This window comes from Microcaecilia unicolor, chromosome 5 (assembly GCF_901765095.1).
Source record: "Microcaecilia unicolor chromosome 5, aMicUni1.1, whole genome shotgun sequence".
In the NCBI taxonomy this organism is placed as follows: Eukaryota; Metazoa; Chordata; class Amphibia; order Gymnophiona; family Siphonopidae; genus Microcaecilia; species Microcaecilia unicolor.
In genome coordinates this window covers 133,420,792-133,437,273 of record NC_044035.1, presented here as the reverse complement: position 1 = coordinate 133,437,273, position 16,482 = coordinate 133,420,792, and the positions used below count along the sequence as shown (strand labels likewise).

Below are 16,482 nucleotides of genomic sequence, written 5' to 3'. Positions count from 1 at the left end.
ATACCCCACACCTAACCATGCGCTCCTGAGCAACTGTTGGCTTCCTCCCCCCCCCCCCCCCCCCCCAATTCTAGTTTAAAAGCTGCTCTATCTCCTTTTTTAAAAGTTAGCGCCAGCAGCCTGGTTCCATCCCAGTTAAGGTGAAGTCCAGCCTTTTGGAACAGTCTCCCCCTTTCCCTGAATGTTGCCCAGTTCCTAACAAATCTAAATCCCTCATCTTGCACCACTGTCTCAACCATGCATTGAGATTTCCGAGCTCTGCCTGCCTCTTAGGTCCTGTGCTTGGAATGGGAAGCATTTCTGAAAATGCTATCCTGAAGGATCTGGACTTCAGCTTTCTGCCTAAGAGACTTTTGGCTTCCAGAACCTCCCTCTCACATTTTCCTATGTCATTGGTATCCAAATGTACCAAGACAGCCTGCTCCTCCCCAACACTATCTAAGATCCTATCTAGGTAGACACCCCAGCATGAAAGTTTCTCATGCATATTCATTGTGGTACATTCTGAAAACCTGACTGCCTAACTCCAAGACAAGGTGGGGGGGGGGGGGGGGGGAAGATAGAGAACATGACACTGACCTAGAGAGCAGAATTAGATCAAGAGTATGCACTGAATGTGATATACAAGATGTTAGCAAAGCTTCTGATACTATTCTGCAACATGAGACTCAACTGAGAAGCCTGAAAGTAGGCTGCAAGGTGGTGGGATTGAAATAGATACTGGTCAGCATGTACCTCCTGTTTCATCATAATTGCACCCTTAGTTTGGAATTCCATTCCCCTTTTGTCTATGCTTAGAAAAGTCACTTATAAAGCTTTTGATACTATTCTGCAACATGAGACTCAACTGAGCAACCTGAAAGTAGGCCTCAAGGTGGTGGGATTGAATTAGATACTGTTCAGCGTGTACCTCCTGTTACATCATAATTGCACCCTTACTTTGAAATGCCATTCCCCTTTTGTCTATGCTTAGAAAAGTCACTTATAAAGGTTTAAAACCTTGCTTAAAGTTTATTTTTTCCCCAAAGCTTTTCCTCATCTCTAACTTATTTACATATTACTCCTCTTACACGATCCCTGATTAGAGACATTTTGGACTCAATTCTATAAATGGTACTGAAATTTGGGTGCCAATAAATCAGTACTATACACTATTCTATAAACGGCAGAGTTGGGCACCATTTATAGAATAGCATTTGATGCCGGAATCTGTGCCCAGCTTTTGGCATGATGATTTATACTAACTAAAACTTGGTGTAAATTCTCCCTTATTCTGTAAAATTGTGCATAAATTCTGGGAACACCCCTGATCTGCCCATGGCTTTGCCCCCTTTTTGGACCCGTGTGTATAATATACTTGCAGACCCCGGCACCTAAAGATGTATGTACAAATTTTGATTAATGCCAAATAGTGGCAATAATTATTGGCACCCAATCATCAGCGAAAATTGGGTCATGAAATTCCACACGCAAATTGGGTGCATGTCCATATTTGCACATGCAGATTTGAGTACCATATATAGAATTAGGGCATTAGTTACACCACAGAAGGGGGGGGGGGGGGAGGAGAAGGGTAAAAGCAGTCATCTCTCTTTTCCCTTGCCTTATAATTTTGAAAATGTATAATTTAGGCATCCTCATATGTTTTCCCTTAATCCCTGTTTTTAATTTTGATTTTAATGTAAACTCTGTTGATTTCTTTCTTGGATACTATATTGGGCCAGTTTTGATCAAGGCCAGGAATATCTAATGGCATTCCTTGATATTTCAGCTGCTTTCAATACCACCCATCATAAAATATTGTTGAATGGGTTACAGGCTTTTGGAACACAGAGAACTGTATGGTATTCATTTTGTTCCTTTCTTACAGGACGTTGTTTTCTTGTATGTGTGGGAAACGAAAACTCAGATTAGACACCCATTACAACTCTGATATCACAAGGTTCAGTGTTATTGGCTGTTCTGTTTAATTTATATTTTGGACCTATTTGCAAAGTTCTTTCGTCTGGGTGTCCAATACCGATTATACGCAGGCGATATTCAATTTTATTTCCCACTGAACACTGCAGATGATACTATATCCTTTCTGTTGATGTGTTTGCAGATGTTTAGGTCATGGATGTCAGCCAATAGGTTGAAATTAAATATTAGTAAAACCCAAGTGTTGTTCTTATCAAGTTACTCCTTTGATATTTCCTCATTCAATTAAGATGAACGATACTAGCACTGAAATTTTAGCAGAATGTAAATACCTTGGAATTATCTTAGATTCTGAGTTGTCTTTTAAACCTCAAGTGAAGAGTATTGTCCAGAAAGCCTTTTTAGGCTAAAATTGAAGTTGCTTTCTGGTGTTAATTTGCATTCTGTATTGCAAGGAATGCTTCTGTCAGTTCTAGACGCTTTATTTTGGGTCTATCACAATCTGTAAGCCATTTACTACTAATTGTTCAAAACGCAGCAGCAAGACTGTTGACAGGAGACATCAAAATTTGAACATACACCACCAATGTTAAAAGAATTGCATTGGTTGCCTGTTTACTGCAGAATTAGATTTAAAGTAGCCACCTTGATTTTCAAGGCATTAAGGGCCTCCTTTTACAAAGCCACACTGCCGACTCTTGAAGGGGGATGATCAGAAGCAAACACCGGCGCTAAAGGCTGTTAGTGCCATACTAGCGCCAGCATTTGCTAACGCCCCATCAGAGCCCTCGAGCACGTGAAACAACGTGCTCGAGGGCTCTGAACGCAACTAGCATGCAAATGCATGCTAAACAGGGCTAAACATATTCATCCCCAATGATCAGCGGCCTGTGCCAAAGATTGGGTCGCTGGCTGTGGCAAACCCTATGCCAGCTCCGAGCTGGCTTTAGGGTTTGCAGATCATTGGGGAAGGCTGGAGATCCAGTGGGTCTCCAGCCCCCCCCCCCCCAGCAAGGGGTCCCTGGTGGTCCAACCCCCCCTAACTCCCCTATAAGGGAGTTTCTCCCTTATATGGTGTATAACCCCACCCAGCAAATCCCAGGATACACTGGGCAGGGCTGGGCACCGTCATTTTGCGGCATTGCAGGAAGAGGAGGGAGGCAGGCTACCCTCCCTCCTCCAACACCAAGGTAGTGGGGGGTAGGGGGGACTGGACCACCAGGGATCCCTTGCTGGAGGACCAGGGGGGGCTCGAGACCCACCAGATCTCCAGCCCTCCCTGAACATAGGGGCCACCAGGGACCTTTTGCTGGGGGAGTTAGGGGAGGCTGGGGACCCACCGGATCTCCAGCTTCTCCCTGAACTGGGGGGGGGGGGGATCGTCTGTCCACTGGACCTCCAGCCCCCTGCCGCTGGCAGGTTTGCTGTTGGGGGGGGGGGGAATGGAGGCCTCAAAAATCAAAATCATATGGAGATCTACCTCACTTCCATTCCTCTTCAGATCTGTTTTCTGAAATTCATGACCCTCTCTCCACTGACTGCTTTGCTGCCTTTCAATGAGGGGAGGGCTACTGAATTCTGCAACATGACTTGGCTTTCAAGCTATTCTGCTAATATTATAATTTTTTTCTGTTATTTTAGTACACTTTGTAAACCACTCAGAAAGTTTGTTAATTGGGCAGCATAGAAAATTTAAAAATTTTGAAACGTGATCAATTTATTCTGTTTTTTTCAGAAGCCTCCACATATTCCTCCAAGTGTCACACTGCCACTTTTACATATTCTCCAGTCACCAATATCAAAAAGAACAAGTTGGTTCTCATCTACTTTTTTTCATACCACAAAATTCATCAGTTTGTCCTCTGAACAAAGATCTCCCCAATTCAGTGTTATTCACTGTAAGGCCCATGAGCCAATGAAGCATTCCATCAACCATGCATGCAACTCTGACTCCTTAACCCCACCACACCTTATCTGGAGGTTTGCTGCTGGCACCACCTCCAATACAACCGTTACCCACTACAACCTCGAAACTGTGCTGTATTGCAGATATACCACTAGGTACCTGAACGCATGTGCTATTCTCACAAGACTGGAAATAGTACAGGAATTTAAGCATTACATGGCTCACCGAGAGCTGTGTGGTGCTGGAACAGATGTTTTAAGGCAGCACTGGCAGCAAGCCTCCAGAGAATGTGAGGGTGGGGACTAAAAAGGGAGAGGGCCAAGATAGCAAAGCTGACTGGTAGGAGAGGTGGGTGAGAGTTGAGTCTAGGTTAGGAGAAGATGGAATGGGAGAGCAGACTGTTCTATATTATGCAAGTTGCTCTGAGTACCCCTGAGCAGCCAGGCTAATCATATCATTGGAATACCATCCCTCCAGCTAGACTGTAGCTGCTTTCTCTAGTGACAATCTTGACTCTTAGATTTTACAGTTTTGCCAAACTGGTTGGTCTCTGCTTAAAAAATGTGAAGTTGCCTAAGCAGCAGGGTTCCCTGACCTCCTACTGTATCACAAGGCTTTCATCATGCGTCAGGGCTTGGAGTGGGTTGCTCCCCTGCCCAGGTGGCTAGTACTTGAACAATCCATTATTGATCCACTGCTGCACTCCTACCTAGTTGGCATGTGCCTTCTAAAAAATATTCGTCTCCAATCCGATCATCAATGTTACCCATAAATTACTGCTTTCTTTCGATAAATATCTGAGCACTCCTTGGTCCGCCACGACCTTAACTCCTATATGGAACAACTCTAAATTTAGAATTGATAAAAAGCAAGTTTCCTGGTCTCATTGGCAGCGTATAGAAATATGGGCCCTTAAAGATTTTATTGATCTAAAAAACCAAACGTGGAAAACTTTCTCGGCTATGAAAACTGATTTTTCACTACCAGATTCTCAATTTTATCAATCTAAAAAACCAAACGTGGAAAACTTTCTCGGCTATGAAAACTGATTTTTCACTACCAGATTCTCAATTTTATCAGTGGCTACAGATTAGCTCTATGCTGAAGAAAAGTGAATTGCAATTTCAGCATAGCCCCCAAATCCCAGAGTTAACTGACATTAATCTGCGGCTCCAACTCACAGGCCATGTTGCCTCCCACATTTACAAGTTATTGCTAAGTACATTCCCAGGTTTACGTAAGTGTTGGGAGGAAGGCATTCAGCGATCCATCTCAGATAAGCTATGGGAGCAGATATGGGGTTCCTTATTTAAATGTTCCATCCAGATCTTCATCAACGTTGCAATCTTTGTATTTTTTTATGCATAGATCTTTGTGGACGCCTCTCAAGTTGCATATAATTGACTCTTCTACTTCCAACTTGTGCTGGTCCTGTCTGTCTCAGCAAGGCAATCTTAAGCACCTTGTATTTTATTGTATATGTATTCAAAAATACTGGAAAGAAATATGGTCATTGCTAGTAAATATTTTCCATCTTCCTGGTTCAATAACTTATAAACATGTGATACTTAAAGGCCAATGATTCAAAGGTATTCTGAAATCTAATGAATGTTTCATTATCAATACCAAGCTCTCCTTGGCTTTGAAAGTAGTTTTTTCGCATTGGAAGACCTTATATCGAGTTACCTACCAGGAATGGTGGAATCTATTATTTCAAACTTATAGGTATGCAGTATATCTTGCTAAAAAATCACTTTGTTTTGCCTCACATGAGGAAAAGTAGCTTCCACTTATGTCTTATTTTAAGAATGTCTAGTGTAAATTGCTACATTTTATCTTCTGATGTACTTTGTGTATCCTCTGACATTTGCATGCAGCATGTCTTATTGCATATCTTTTTTTTCTTCTTCTCCTCCTCTTCTCTTGATTCTCAAATTATTTTGTATAATGAATCTTGTTGCATAACTGTTATCTCCTGTTATGTCTCTGAATTGAAAATCAATAAAAACAAAAATGTGAAGATCACCACCCTAATTTAACATTAAGTTTCAACTTGGCAAGGAAAATTATTAATTTTATTTAATTTATGACACTCTCAACAGGTAATAATGATTTACTGCATCTTAGCACGACACAGCTTCTATGACTCATCACCCTGCAATGATGTCTCCTTGAACTAGTCGCATGCCAAACGTTTACAAAGTTTACATTTATAAGTAAAATGTGGTACTTTTCAGAGTAAGCTTTTAAGACGCCATTCTGGTAAAAGTAAGAATTGCATGTATCACTAGAAAGCAACTTATTTGTAAGAAAAATGAACTACAAACGGTAAATAGCCAGGCATTTTTACTACTGTACCCAGATCTTCAATCCTCCCACATAACTTCAGAGTATATTTGCTCAAAACAGCTATCAATCCCACGCTTTACTAGTATATTCCAGTAGCATGAGTAATACTTAAATCAAATTATCCTGGATGCTAATGCTAGGCTACATGCCAAATACAAAGAAACCCTGTATTTAGAACAAGAACAGATGATGGCAAGTAGCCATAAAGTCCATCTACTCTGCCCATCCGTCATGCAGTACTACTCAGTTTTAGGGCTTTATCCTCACAAAATGACCCATTGGGCTTGCCCCACGCTAATGTCAATATCAGGCAGGAGGTGCTTTTCTATTACTTTTTCAGCTTCCGTTCTCTTCAGTGGGAAACTATCATGAAATCGCCAATCTTTCTGAGAAAAAAAATATTTTATTACTAAACCCACTCTTTTCAAGCTTCATATGAGTGTTCTAGAACTTCCCTTCCAAGCAAAAGGCTCATCGGTATATTTATGCCTTTGAGGTATTAGAATGTTACATCTTTCACCTCTCTCTAGAATGTTATCACATATATTTAGATCTCTTCACAAAGCTTGCAAGCTTATAACTTTTTCCAATTTTCATTCTATATCGATATATAAATGAAATCTCTACAACTGGGTATTCCAGATTACGTCCCAACAATCACATTCTTCACTTTAGTTTTAGAAGCTCTCATAGTTTTGTGGCACTGTTTTTCTACCTTGAAAATCATTTTCAATCATCAGATCCTTTCTTGACTGGTGTACAACAGTGCACCACTCTCGTAAACTGCCCAAAGGATTTTTGCACCCTGCATACACCATTACTTTTTTGCATTAAAAATTTTAGCTGTTACACCTCAAGCTTCCTATAAACATTTTCAGATCCATCTGGATCATCTAACTGACTGCAGATATCTGGAAAAAAAAGGGGGGGGGGGGAAATCTATCAACCACTTTGCAATATCATTAAAATATTAAATTACATTCCACCTACTCCAAGACTTGAACCCTGATGCATGCCACTGATAATATAAAAGGGAAAGGTTAATTCCCATCTATTACTCTTCCTGTCCATCACCCAGTTTTTAACAAGTTACAAACTCAAACCAATAACTAGTGGCCTGACCTATTTATGAATCTCCTGTGTAGAACAGTGTCTGGAGTTTTGCTTAAAAAAAAAAAAAAATCAATGCACATCCATTATTTATCTCTGATCTAATTCTCTGGTGACCCAAAGTGATCAGATTTGCATGAAATGAGGCAATCATTCCAACAGATAGGTCTGGCTTGTATTAACCAGCCTCCAGATTACATTTTAAATGTAGAGATGGTCTGCCCTCTCCCTGACCTCTGGTTCCATCCCTATCTCTCAAAGGAGATACTAGAACCTAACCTTGGAAGTTCACTGAATACTCTGTACCAATGTCTTCTCTATAGTCAGTTTCGCTAATTCCTCTATGTGGTGAACCAATGGGTTTTCAAGCCTGTGAATTGTATCAATAATTTAATGAAGTATATTTCTCCTAATTGGCCAGCAGATGGTGTTTGTTTTCCGTTTTAAAGCTGTTGCAGAAAACGCTTTCTTTTTCAGATAATTGGCCAGCAGATGGTGTTTGTTTTCCGTTTTAAAGCTGTTGCAGAAAACGCTTTCTTTTTCAGATTAAGCTTGATGAAAGGCAATCTGCAGTACTATTGGCCAGATACTTTCAAAGCTGGTGTCCCGGGCTCTGATTGGCCCTGGAGTTCAGATCTAGCCAGGAGGTACTGGATTTTCCCAAGTCTCAGCTTGGGGGTACAGAAGACAGGGCCGTGCTAATCCGGTAAGCGAGGTAAGCATGGCAGGGGGGCACTTCCCTCTGGGGGGCGCCGCCGCACCATGCTCACCTCGCTCGCCCTCCCCAAACATCCCGTTTCTTTTTTTTTCTTTTTAAATTTACCTCCGTGGCGGCGGTTCCGGCAGCGCAGCGTCAGGGAAGGAGGCGGCGCTCCCGATGTCTAGCCTTCCCTTCGCTGTGTTCCGCCTTCTTCTGACGTCAAGGATGATGTCAGAAGAAGGCGGAGCACAGCGAAGGGAAGGCTAGACGTCGGGAGCGCCGCCTCCTTCCCTGACGCTGCGCTGCCGGAACTGCCGCCACGGAGGTTAATTTAAAAAGAAAAGGGATGTTGGGAGGAGAGAAGAGGGTGGGCAGTTGAACAATGGGAGCGGGAGGGCAGGGGAGAAACGACAGCACGGATGCGAGGGGGGGGGCATGGATGCGAAGGGGGGGGGGGAGAAGAGGGCGGGCCAGGCTGGGACTTGGGAGAGAGAGGAGCATGGATGCGAGGGGGGGGTCATGGAAGGGAGAGAGGGGAATTGCTGGAAAAGGATGAATGGAGGGGGCAGGGGACAGAGGAGCATGGATGGGCATGGATTGGGAGGGCAGGGAGAGGGGAATTGCTGGATAGGGATGAATGGAGGGTACAGATGGGCATGGATGGATATGGATTGCAGGGCAGGGCTCAGGGAGAGAGGGAAATTGCTGGATAGGGATGAATGGAGGGGGCAGGGGACAGAGGAGCATGGATGGGCATGGATTGGGAGGGCAGGGCTCAGGGAGAGAGGGGAATTGTTGGAAAAGGATGAATGGAGGGGGCAGGGGACAGAGGAGCATGGATGAGCATGGATTGGGAGGGCAGGGCTCAGGGAGAGAGGAGAAATTGCTGGACATAGAGGGGAGGGAAGAGAGATGAAGGAGATGAAATGAGGGAAAAGGAAGAGAGGAGAAAAACTGCACATGGATGAAGAAAATAGGCAGAAGTTGAGGACCAGAAATGAAGAAGATGAAATGAGGGAAAAGGAAGAGAGGAGAAAAACTGCACATGGATGAAGAAAATAGGCAGAAGTTGAGGACCAGAAATGAAGAAGATGAAATGAGGGAAAAGGAAGAGAGGAGAAAAACTGCACATGGATGAAGAAAATAGGCAGAAGTTGAGGACCAGAAATGAAGAAGAAAGGAGGAAAGGAAAGAAATAAATGGAAAGGAAGCCCTGGAAACGGAGTTAAGAGGACAGATAGCAGCAGAATCAGATACTGGGCCAGTATGATCAGAAAAAGAAAGTCACCAGACAACAAAGGTAGAAAAAAAATCATTTTATTTTCATTTTAGTGTTTGGAATATGTCCACTTTGAGAATTTACATCTGCTATCTTATTTTGCAATGTATAGCAATTTGTTTCTAAGAATATTGCTGACAATTCCTGTCAGTGTGGCAAGTGGTGAGCGATCATTTTCACAGGGGGGGGGGGGCCACCGCTGCCGCCAACTGATAGTCTGCAGGGGGGGCGCCAGAGACCCTAGGCACGGCCCTGACAGAAGAGAAACATCTCTGTCCTGAGACCCTGTTCAAGACTTGTGAGCAGTTAATTTCCTGAAATTCCCCAGATGCTATCCAGGTACTAACAAGATTTAGATAGTTTTAAAGTTGATTCTTGTTTTGGTTATCTGTTATTGCTTGCTGTACTTTTTCATCTGGTTTTTCAAGTGTTCACTGTTCTACTGTGACATTAAACCTGTTAGTTTATTGGCTCTGTTGTTCTGGACTGATTAAGAATCCTGGTGTTTTATGTTTTGGGTCTGTGGGAGCTTTCTAGGAACTGTGGGACCCCTGGGAGTGTGGCCCCAGTGTTCTAGAAATCACCAGGGAATACCTTGAGAGTGGGAGACTGGCCCAGAGGAAAGTGGGACCTAGTCAGCAGGGTGGAGAGTGCTCGAGTAGAGCACATGCCCAGGTGCAGACGCTCTAAGTGGCCGCAGGGTTAGCCCCAGATTGGTGCTAGGCGTTTCATGACACTCTATAAAGATGCAAGCATCGCTGAGTATCCAGAATGGTGCAGCTGCAGCCAGATTATTGGGAGGAGTGTTAAGGTTTGAGCATGTCTCCAATAATTAAAACTTTGCACTGGCTACCAATTGCCTCTCAGGTGCAATATAAGACTGTGAGACTGATTAATCAAATTCTATATTCAGACTAGATCCCATGGTATTTCAAGCAGGTAATTTCTGTTTATTGCCCTGCCAGGGCCTTGCACTCTTGATTATGTAACTTTCTAACAGTAAAGTGAAATCTGTGAAGTATGCTGAAACACGTGCAGCAGCTTTTTCAATTGCTGGGCTTATAATATGGAACGGACTACCTGGATATCTGACAGGGGTGGACTGACCCCGCCCAATGTGCTACAGCTGCCCCTGCAGCCCTTACCTTCCTCCATGTCCAGCATGTCCTCCAATCTCCCCTTCTATCCTCCTCATGCCCAGCGTGTTCTTCTGACTCCCCTTTCCCACCTTCTTCCATGCTGCTGCGGCCCGCAGCGGCTCCACAGTTTAAAATGGCGTCTGCGACCTCTTACGGTAGTCTTGCGAGAGTTTGTGGCCACCATTTTAAACCGCAGAGCTGACACAGGCAGCGGCAGGGAGAATAGTCACTTCGTCAAGGCAGCTGTAGTTTGCAGCGGTGGCCACAAGACCACTAGGGCAGCTGTACTGTACAGCAGCGGGCAAGGGCAACCGGGAGAAGCCTCTGGGCCCTTGGGCACTGCTCAGTTACCTGAATGGTCAGTCCCCCCCCCCCCCCCCCCCTGGTATTTGAGGTTATGCAGGAATATGGAACAGTTTAGAAACAGATTGAAAACCCTCTGGTTTCTCAAAGCATGGGGTTAACAGCTCTGAAGTGGACAGAGTATGGACGGTTTTGTTTGTTTACTGTTTTATACGTGTATTTATGTACTCCACTTAGTTGTAGGCAGATTTAAAAAGTTTAAATAAGTGAATAATAAATTGCATGGTAAATACTCTTCTGCAACAGGCATTTCTTGACAACCATGGTCTTCCTCCATCAATGATCTAAGTGCCCAGTCCATGTCACCTGGGAGTAGACAGCAAATCCTAACAGGAAAGCCCTTTCTATATTACTCACAGTCAGACCTGCTCCTTCTGTTTTCTATCCTTAATGCCTTCAACACACTGTAGTCCTTTTCACTTGTCTTGCAATTTCTACCCCTAAACTTCATTCATCAGGTATTTTTTTCTTGTGTCTTTGAATTAATTTTATAGCTTTTGTCAGCCTTTCCCCAGTCACTATTCCCTGTCCTTTTCTGATGTACCCTGTATCAGCAACCTGTTTAGAAAATCATCCAAGTTTATGTTTCTTACTTTTATCAGTATATGTAGAGGAGTGTGGTGGCCGTGTTAGTCCACTCTTAAGGTTATCAATAGAAATCAAACAAAATAAAACATGGAAAAGAAAATAAGATGATACCTTTTTTATTGGACATAACTTAATACATTTCTTGATTAGCTTTCGAAGGTTGCCCTTCTTCGTCAGATCCGATCTGTACATATACTGTTTGATCAGTATATGTAAAAGTGTTTCCACACATTTCTTGCCATTTAGCACACTGTTCTACATTAAGCACTGTTAGTGCCATTCTCAAGTTCAGTGTCAAAAGTTAAAGTTATTTTTTTTTTAATTATAAGAACTGGTAAAAAATATTTTAACTCAATGTTTGGAACATGTGTTTAGCATACTTAAAGCTAAGAATTTAGGAAATAAAATGCTTGCTGTGTACACTTAAAGGATGTACTCAACCAATCACAATGAGAGAATGGGAGGGGATTGGGAAGGGACTAACTTGACTAGAAAAACTGCAGCAAAAGTAAAAACAAACAAACTAGACTTACATTAGAACTATAGAACCAGACAAGTACAAGCTCATCTAAAGCAGCTACAATAGAAGCTGAATACATGTACTACAATTTATAAAACAGGTGTGAGGGTAGGGAAGCAGTCACCCAGAAACGCTATTCATGCTGTCACCTAGATCAGGCAATCACTGTAAAAAGCATTTTATTTTTATAAAATCTTTTTATGAAAAGTAAGGTGCTTGTCATGTACAACCAGCAGTAGATAGATAACGGTAGTATAGAAGGTAATCTATTAATCCAGAGTTACAGGCAAGACACAGGTATTAAAATTATATTAACTTATTCTGGCCCGATAGTCCACTCTGCATTCTGTCAAAGTTTGACGTTTCTATATTTAGAAAAATGTGCATCGCTTTGGAACCAAACTTTTCATCTGTGGGCATTTTCAACAAAAGTATAACTACCAGATCCACTTAAGTGACAAATGAGCATACTACTTCTTTGATATAAAGGAATGCATACTTTTATTTCCGTTATTATAAAACGGTCCATACAAAATGTCTTACACTCTTCTTTCTAGGTATTGTTATTTTGGACTGATACTTCCACAACATACGGACACTAGGAGGCATATTTTCAAAGCACTTAGCCTTCCAAAGTTCCACAGGTTTCTATGGAACTTTGGAAAGGCTAAGTGCTTTGAAAATATGCCTCTAGGGCTCTCTACATCCAGGAGTTCATCATTATTCTTCCCTAATGTTTGAACAACAGCCTATTAATATCAAACAGTTGAGAAGCGAAAACACTACAGTTGAAGAACACTGAACCATAAGCATAAAAGTTTCTTAAGTAGCTAAAAGTCTTGCATTAAAAATATGACAGTGAGTCACCTTAACTAATACATTATTTATATACCTTACGGGCATAGTTGTAGAAAATAGGGATAAGAAAGTTGGCAAAAATTGTGAAGGCTCTCTCACTTCCAATACATTAGATCAAACTATGTTTCAGTACCACCACTAACAACACTGCTTCAGGATCTAGAATGTGTGATATGACTCATTTTCTTGGGGGTGATGCCTGCAGGCCGGGCCCTATTACTTCCCTTCAAAAAGTTGCTATCATGCAGTGTTTTAACAGTGCAGCTGCGGGGATATCACGGCCCAGGGCAGTGGCCCGCCTGATACTTATCGCCTCACCTCCCTTGCAGGGCGTACGGTGCTGACTGTGCTGCGCTCGGTAGCCCTCGATCATTTCCCACTCGCCGTTATCTCGTTTAAGAGGAAAACTGACACTCAGGACGTGATTGCAGGGCTTGATGATGCGCAGGATGCCGCGTACCCGGTGCCGCTTCTGCTCCTCCGTCTCGCGGGTCCGCAAGTCCTCCACCAATTTATCTTCCACAATGCTGGCGCCGCGGTCGAAGAAGCCCTCCACCATCTTGAAGAAGTTGGGGTCGTCCTCCCGGTCCACGGCCTCGCTGTAGTGGCGCCGCGCGCGGAACAGCACTGTTGTGGTTGGCAGAGCAGAGTCAATGGTCCCCGAGCTCAGGACGCCACCGCCCCGGGACAGTAACTCGCCTAAGTAGCGGTACATGGTAAGCAAGGGCTTACAGGCTTCCAAGGATAGAATATGTTTATGTAAAAGGGTGCGTCTATCAGCAAAATAAGGCGGCAACTGAAGGAACCGGGAGTCCGTGCACCCACCACTAGCACACTTGAATACAGGAAAACTAGTTCCCCGGGAGAGAGAGAGAATGCTTGCGGGCCGCCACCACCTTTATAAGGACATGCGGGTGGCGCGAGACATGTACGCAGTCCAAGCGCGCCTCCCCTCTGTTCGCCTAGGCAGGGCAGCAGGAGGCGGCTGGAGACGCATAAGCGGAGCTCGTGCACGTAGCTCGAAGAGTCGTGTTAAGAGGGGTGGGTGGTGACAAACTGCGGATGTATGGACATTTACAAATGTTTGAAAACTGTTCACTAAAGACTTTTTTATGCGGTAATGAAGAAATCAAAATTCACATGTAGAAGCTGCTGCATGGCAACTGAGCGGTATATTTTACTGATTACACTTTAGTTAGGAACGTTTGTGAAATTATGTCAACAAAAAGCTGATTTAAAACGTTCATATGCTGCGTATTGTTTCTTTTTATGTTGTACGAGCCTCATTTCTTCCGTTCTAGTATTCTGAAAAAAAGAACGTAACCGATCTCTCTCAAGCACGAGCTCTGACGTACTGTTCTTCCGGGAAGCCCAAGTTCTATTCGCCTGCAAAGTGAATAGCCAGGCTCAAATGTTACCGTAACCTACTGCTTTGAAGCGACCCAATTCATACACGAGTCTGCTGTTCTGCATGAAATTATATACTACACAATGCCCCCCACCCAAAAAAAAAACCTCCGACAATGACAAAAGCCTCTTAAAAAAATACAAGTCAAGTATTGTATTTGGAAGCAAAACTAAAGGGTATGGGTAACCATTTACCGCTCTAACCCCTAAAACTGCGTAACATCTGAGATCTGATAGTATATAGAGTTATTTAATAACATTTAAAATATATGTAGAAGATGCATTAAAATACTAAGTACAACAACTTACAAAAACACTTGTGACTATGTTGGAACCGGGATTATATCGTCTTTTATTTTTGTCATATATGCAAACTACCATGAGCATTTTAATCTTTTTTTTTTTTTTTTTTTTTTTTTTTAACAGCGTTTCCTATTTTTCTTTTTCAGATTCAACTTCTCACCAACCTATCTGGCTGGCTATAACGTTCAAGTTGTAGTACATCCTTTTTAAAGGAGCAGCAAGCGAAGATTTAGCACCTCACGTGCTACAGACCAACCAATCAGGGAGCGGTTGGTGGGTGGCGACGCTAGTCTGGATACAGACTAAAACAAAAGAAGAAGACTTGGAACTGAAGAACTCTTCAATAGAGGTAGGTAGGAGGAGTATGTGGATAGGGAAGTGATCGGTTTTTTCTGAATGTAGTTGTGTTAAACTGTACGGGTTAGTACAATGGTAGCAGAAAGAGAGTAACTTTTGAAGTGCTTCTGTGATCATGGGCAGTGAACACCTTTTTGGTTGGGGGAGCAAAACAAATCTGTCTCTGGCCCTTTCTCTGAGCTTTCTAGTTGCAGATGCGGTGGTGGGAAAAATATTGGTGGGGTAATGGCGTCATTGGCCCATTCCATTCTGCTGCCTATGTCCATCATGTTTATAGTTAGGTGGAACTAGATTACAGCTTTTTTTTCTTTCTTTCTTTCTCCAGTGGTGTGAGGAGGGTAAGGTAAGTGGATTTTCAGCTTAGAGAGGGGAGTAGTAGGGGCTTGGGTATTTGGACTTTGCAATATTTTGACCAACATAAGTATTTCCATACTGGGACAGACCAAAGGTCCTTCAAGCCCAGCATCCAGTTTCTAACAGTGGCCAATCTAGGTTACAAGTACCTGGCAAGATCCCAAAACAGTACAATACATTTTATGCTGCTTATCCTAAAAATATAACAAAATGTTTAAACACACATGAATACAAGTGTATTGTTGCTTCTTCAGCTTGTTGAAAGTGGAGTAGTCTCATATATAACACACGATAAATATTGTTTGATTTTTCACCCAATAACTGGGTGTATTATCAGTGTGTATTGTCTAATCATTGACTTAACCTCCACCAACCTTTACTAATCTTATATGTAAAGATACCTTTCTATTTTTCTATATGCTATCTTTACATATAAGATTAGTAAAGGTTGGTGGAGGTTAAGTCAATGATTAGACAATACACACTGATAATACACCCAGTTATTGGGTGAAAAATCAAACAATTTTTATCGTGTGTTATATATGAGACTACTCCACTTTCAACAAGCTGAAGAAGCAACAATACACTTGTATTCATGTGTGTTTAAACATTTTGTTATATCTTTGATGCTCGACAGAGCACAGGCACAATTGTTTATCCTAAAAATAAACAGTGGCTTTTTCCCTAAATCCATTTAATAATGGCATTTGGACTTTTCTTTTAGGAAGCCATACAAATCTTTTTAAAATCTCGCTAAGCTACCTGCTTTTACTACATTCTCTGGCAAACAAATTCCAAAGTTTAATTACATGTTCAATGAAGAAATATTTTCTCTGATTTGTTTTAAATTTACTACTTTGTAGCTTCATTGCATGCCCCCTAGTTAGGGTTACCATCAGGCTCATTTTCAAAGCACTTAGCCTCCCAAAGTTCCATAGAAACCTATGGAACTTAGCCTCCCAAAGTGCTTTGAAAATATGCCTCTTTATGTCTTCTTTTTGGACATCTTCAGATATGTCCTCCAGGATTTTTAATTTTTAGGGAAATGACCTCTTTTTCTTTAATGTGCCTATGACCAACACACCTACCCACATAATGAGAAAAACCATCTTTGGCTTATTAGTCAGTCTGGACATGTGGGGGTGCTACAGAGAGAAAAAGGCATTGCTGATCCCCTCTCTGCTCCCCTGCTGGTTGAATCTGTCAAAGGAATTTTCTTCGTGCAGCATGATTTTAATCATATGTCATGCAAAGACTTGCACTCGTATTTCAGAAGCCAGACAAAGGGATGTGCACTCTTATGATAAGTACAGTTAGGCTCAGACTCAG

At 42.4% G+C, this 16,482-nt stretch overlaps 2 protein-coding genes across 2 annotated transcripts in view; one reads left to right on the top strand and one right to left on the bottom strand.

Annotated features, from left to right (window-relative positions):
• The window catches only part of GLUD1 (glutamate dehydrogenase 1), a 135,932-nt gene extending 122,300 nt beyond the window's left edge, over positions 1 to 13,632 (bottom strand). Inside the window, exon 1 of the mRNA XM_030203300.1 lies at positions 13,051 to 13,632. Coding sequence (XP_030059160.1) covers positions 13,051 to 13,447 — 397 coding nt within the window. The 5' untranslated portion in view covers positions 13,448 to 13,632. The remainder of the gene's footprint in view (positions 1 to 13,050) is intronic.
• An 88-nt stretch (positions 13,633 to 13,720) lies between these two features.
• The window catches only part of SHLD2 (shieldin complex subunit 2), a 129,279-nt gene continuing 126,517 nt past the window's right edge, over positions 13,721 to 16,482 (top strand). The window contains 2 exon segments of the mRNA XM_030203299.1: positions 13,721 to 13,773; positions 14,589 to 14,791. The gene's annotated coding sequence lies outside the window, so the exon portion shown is untranslated.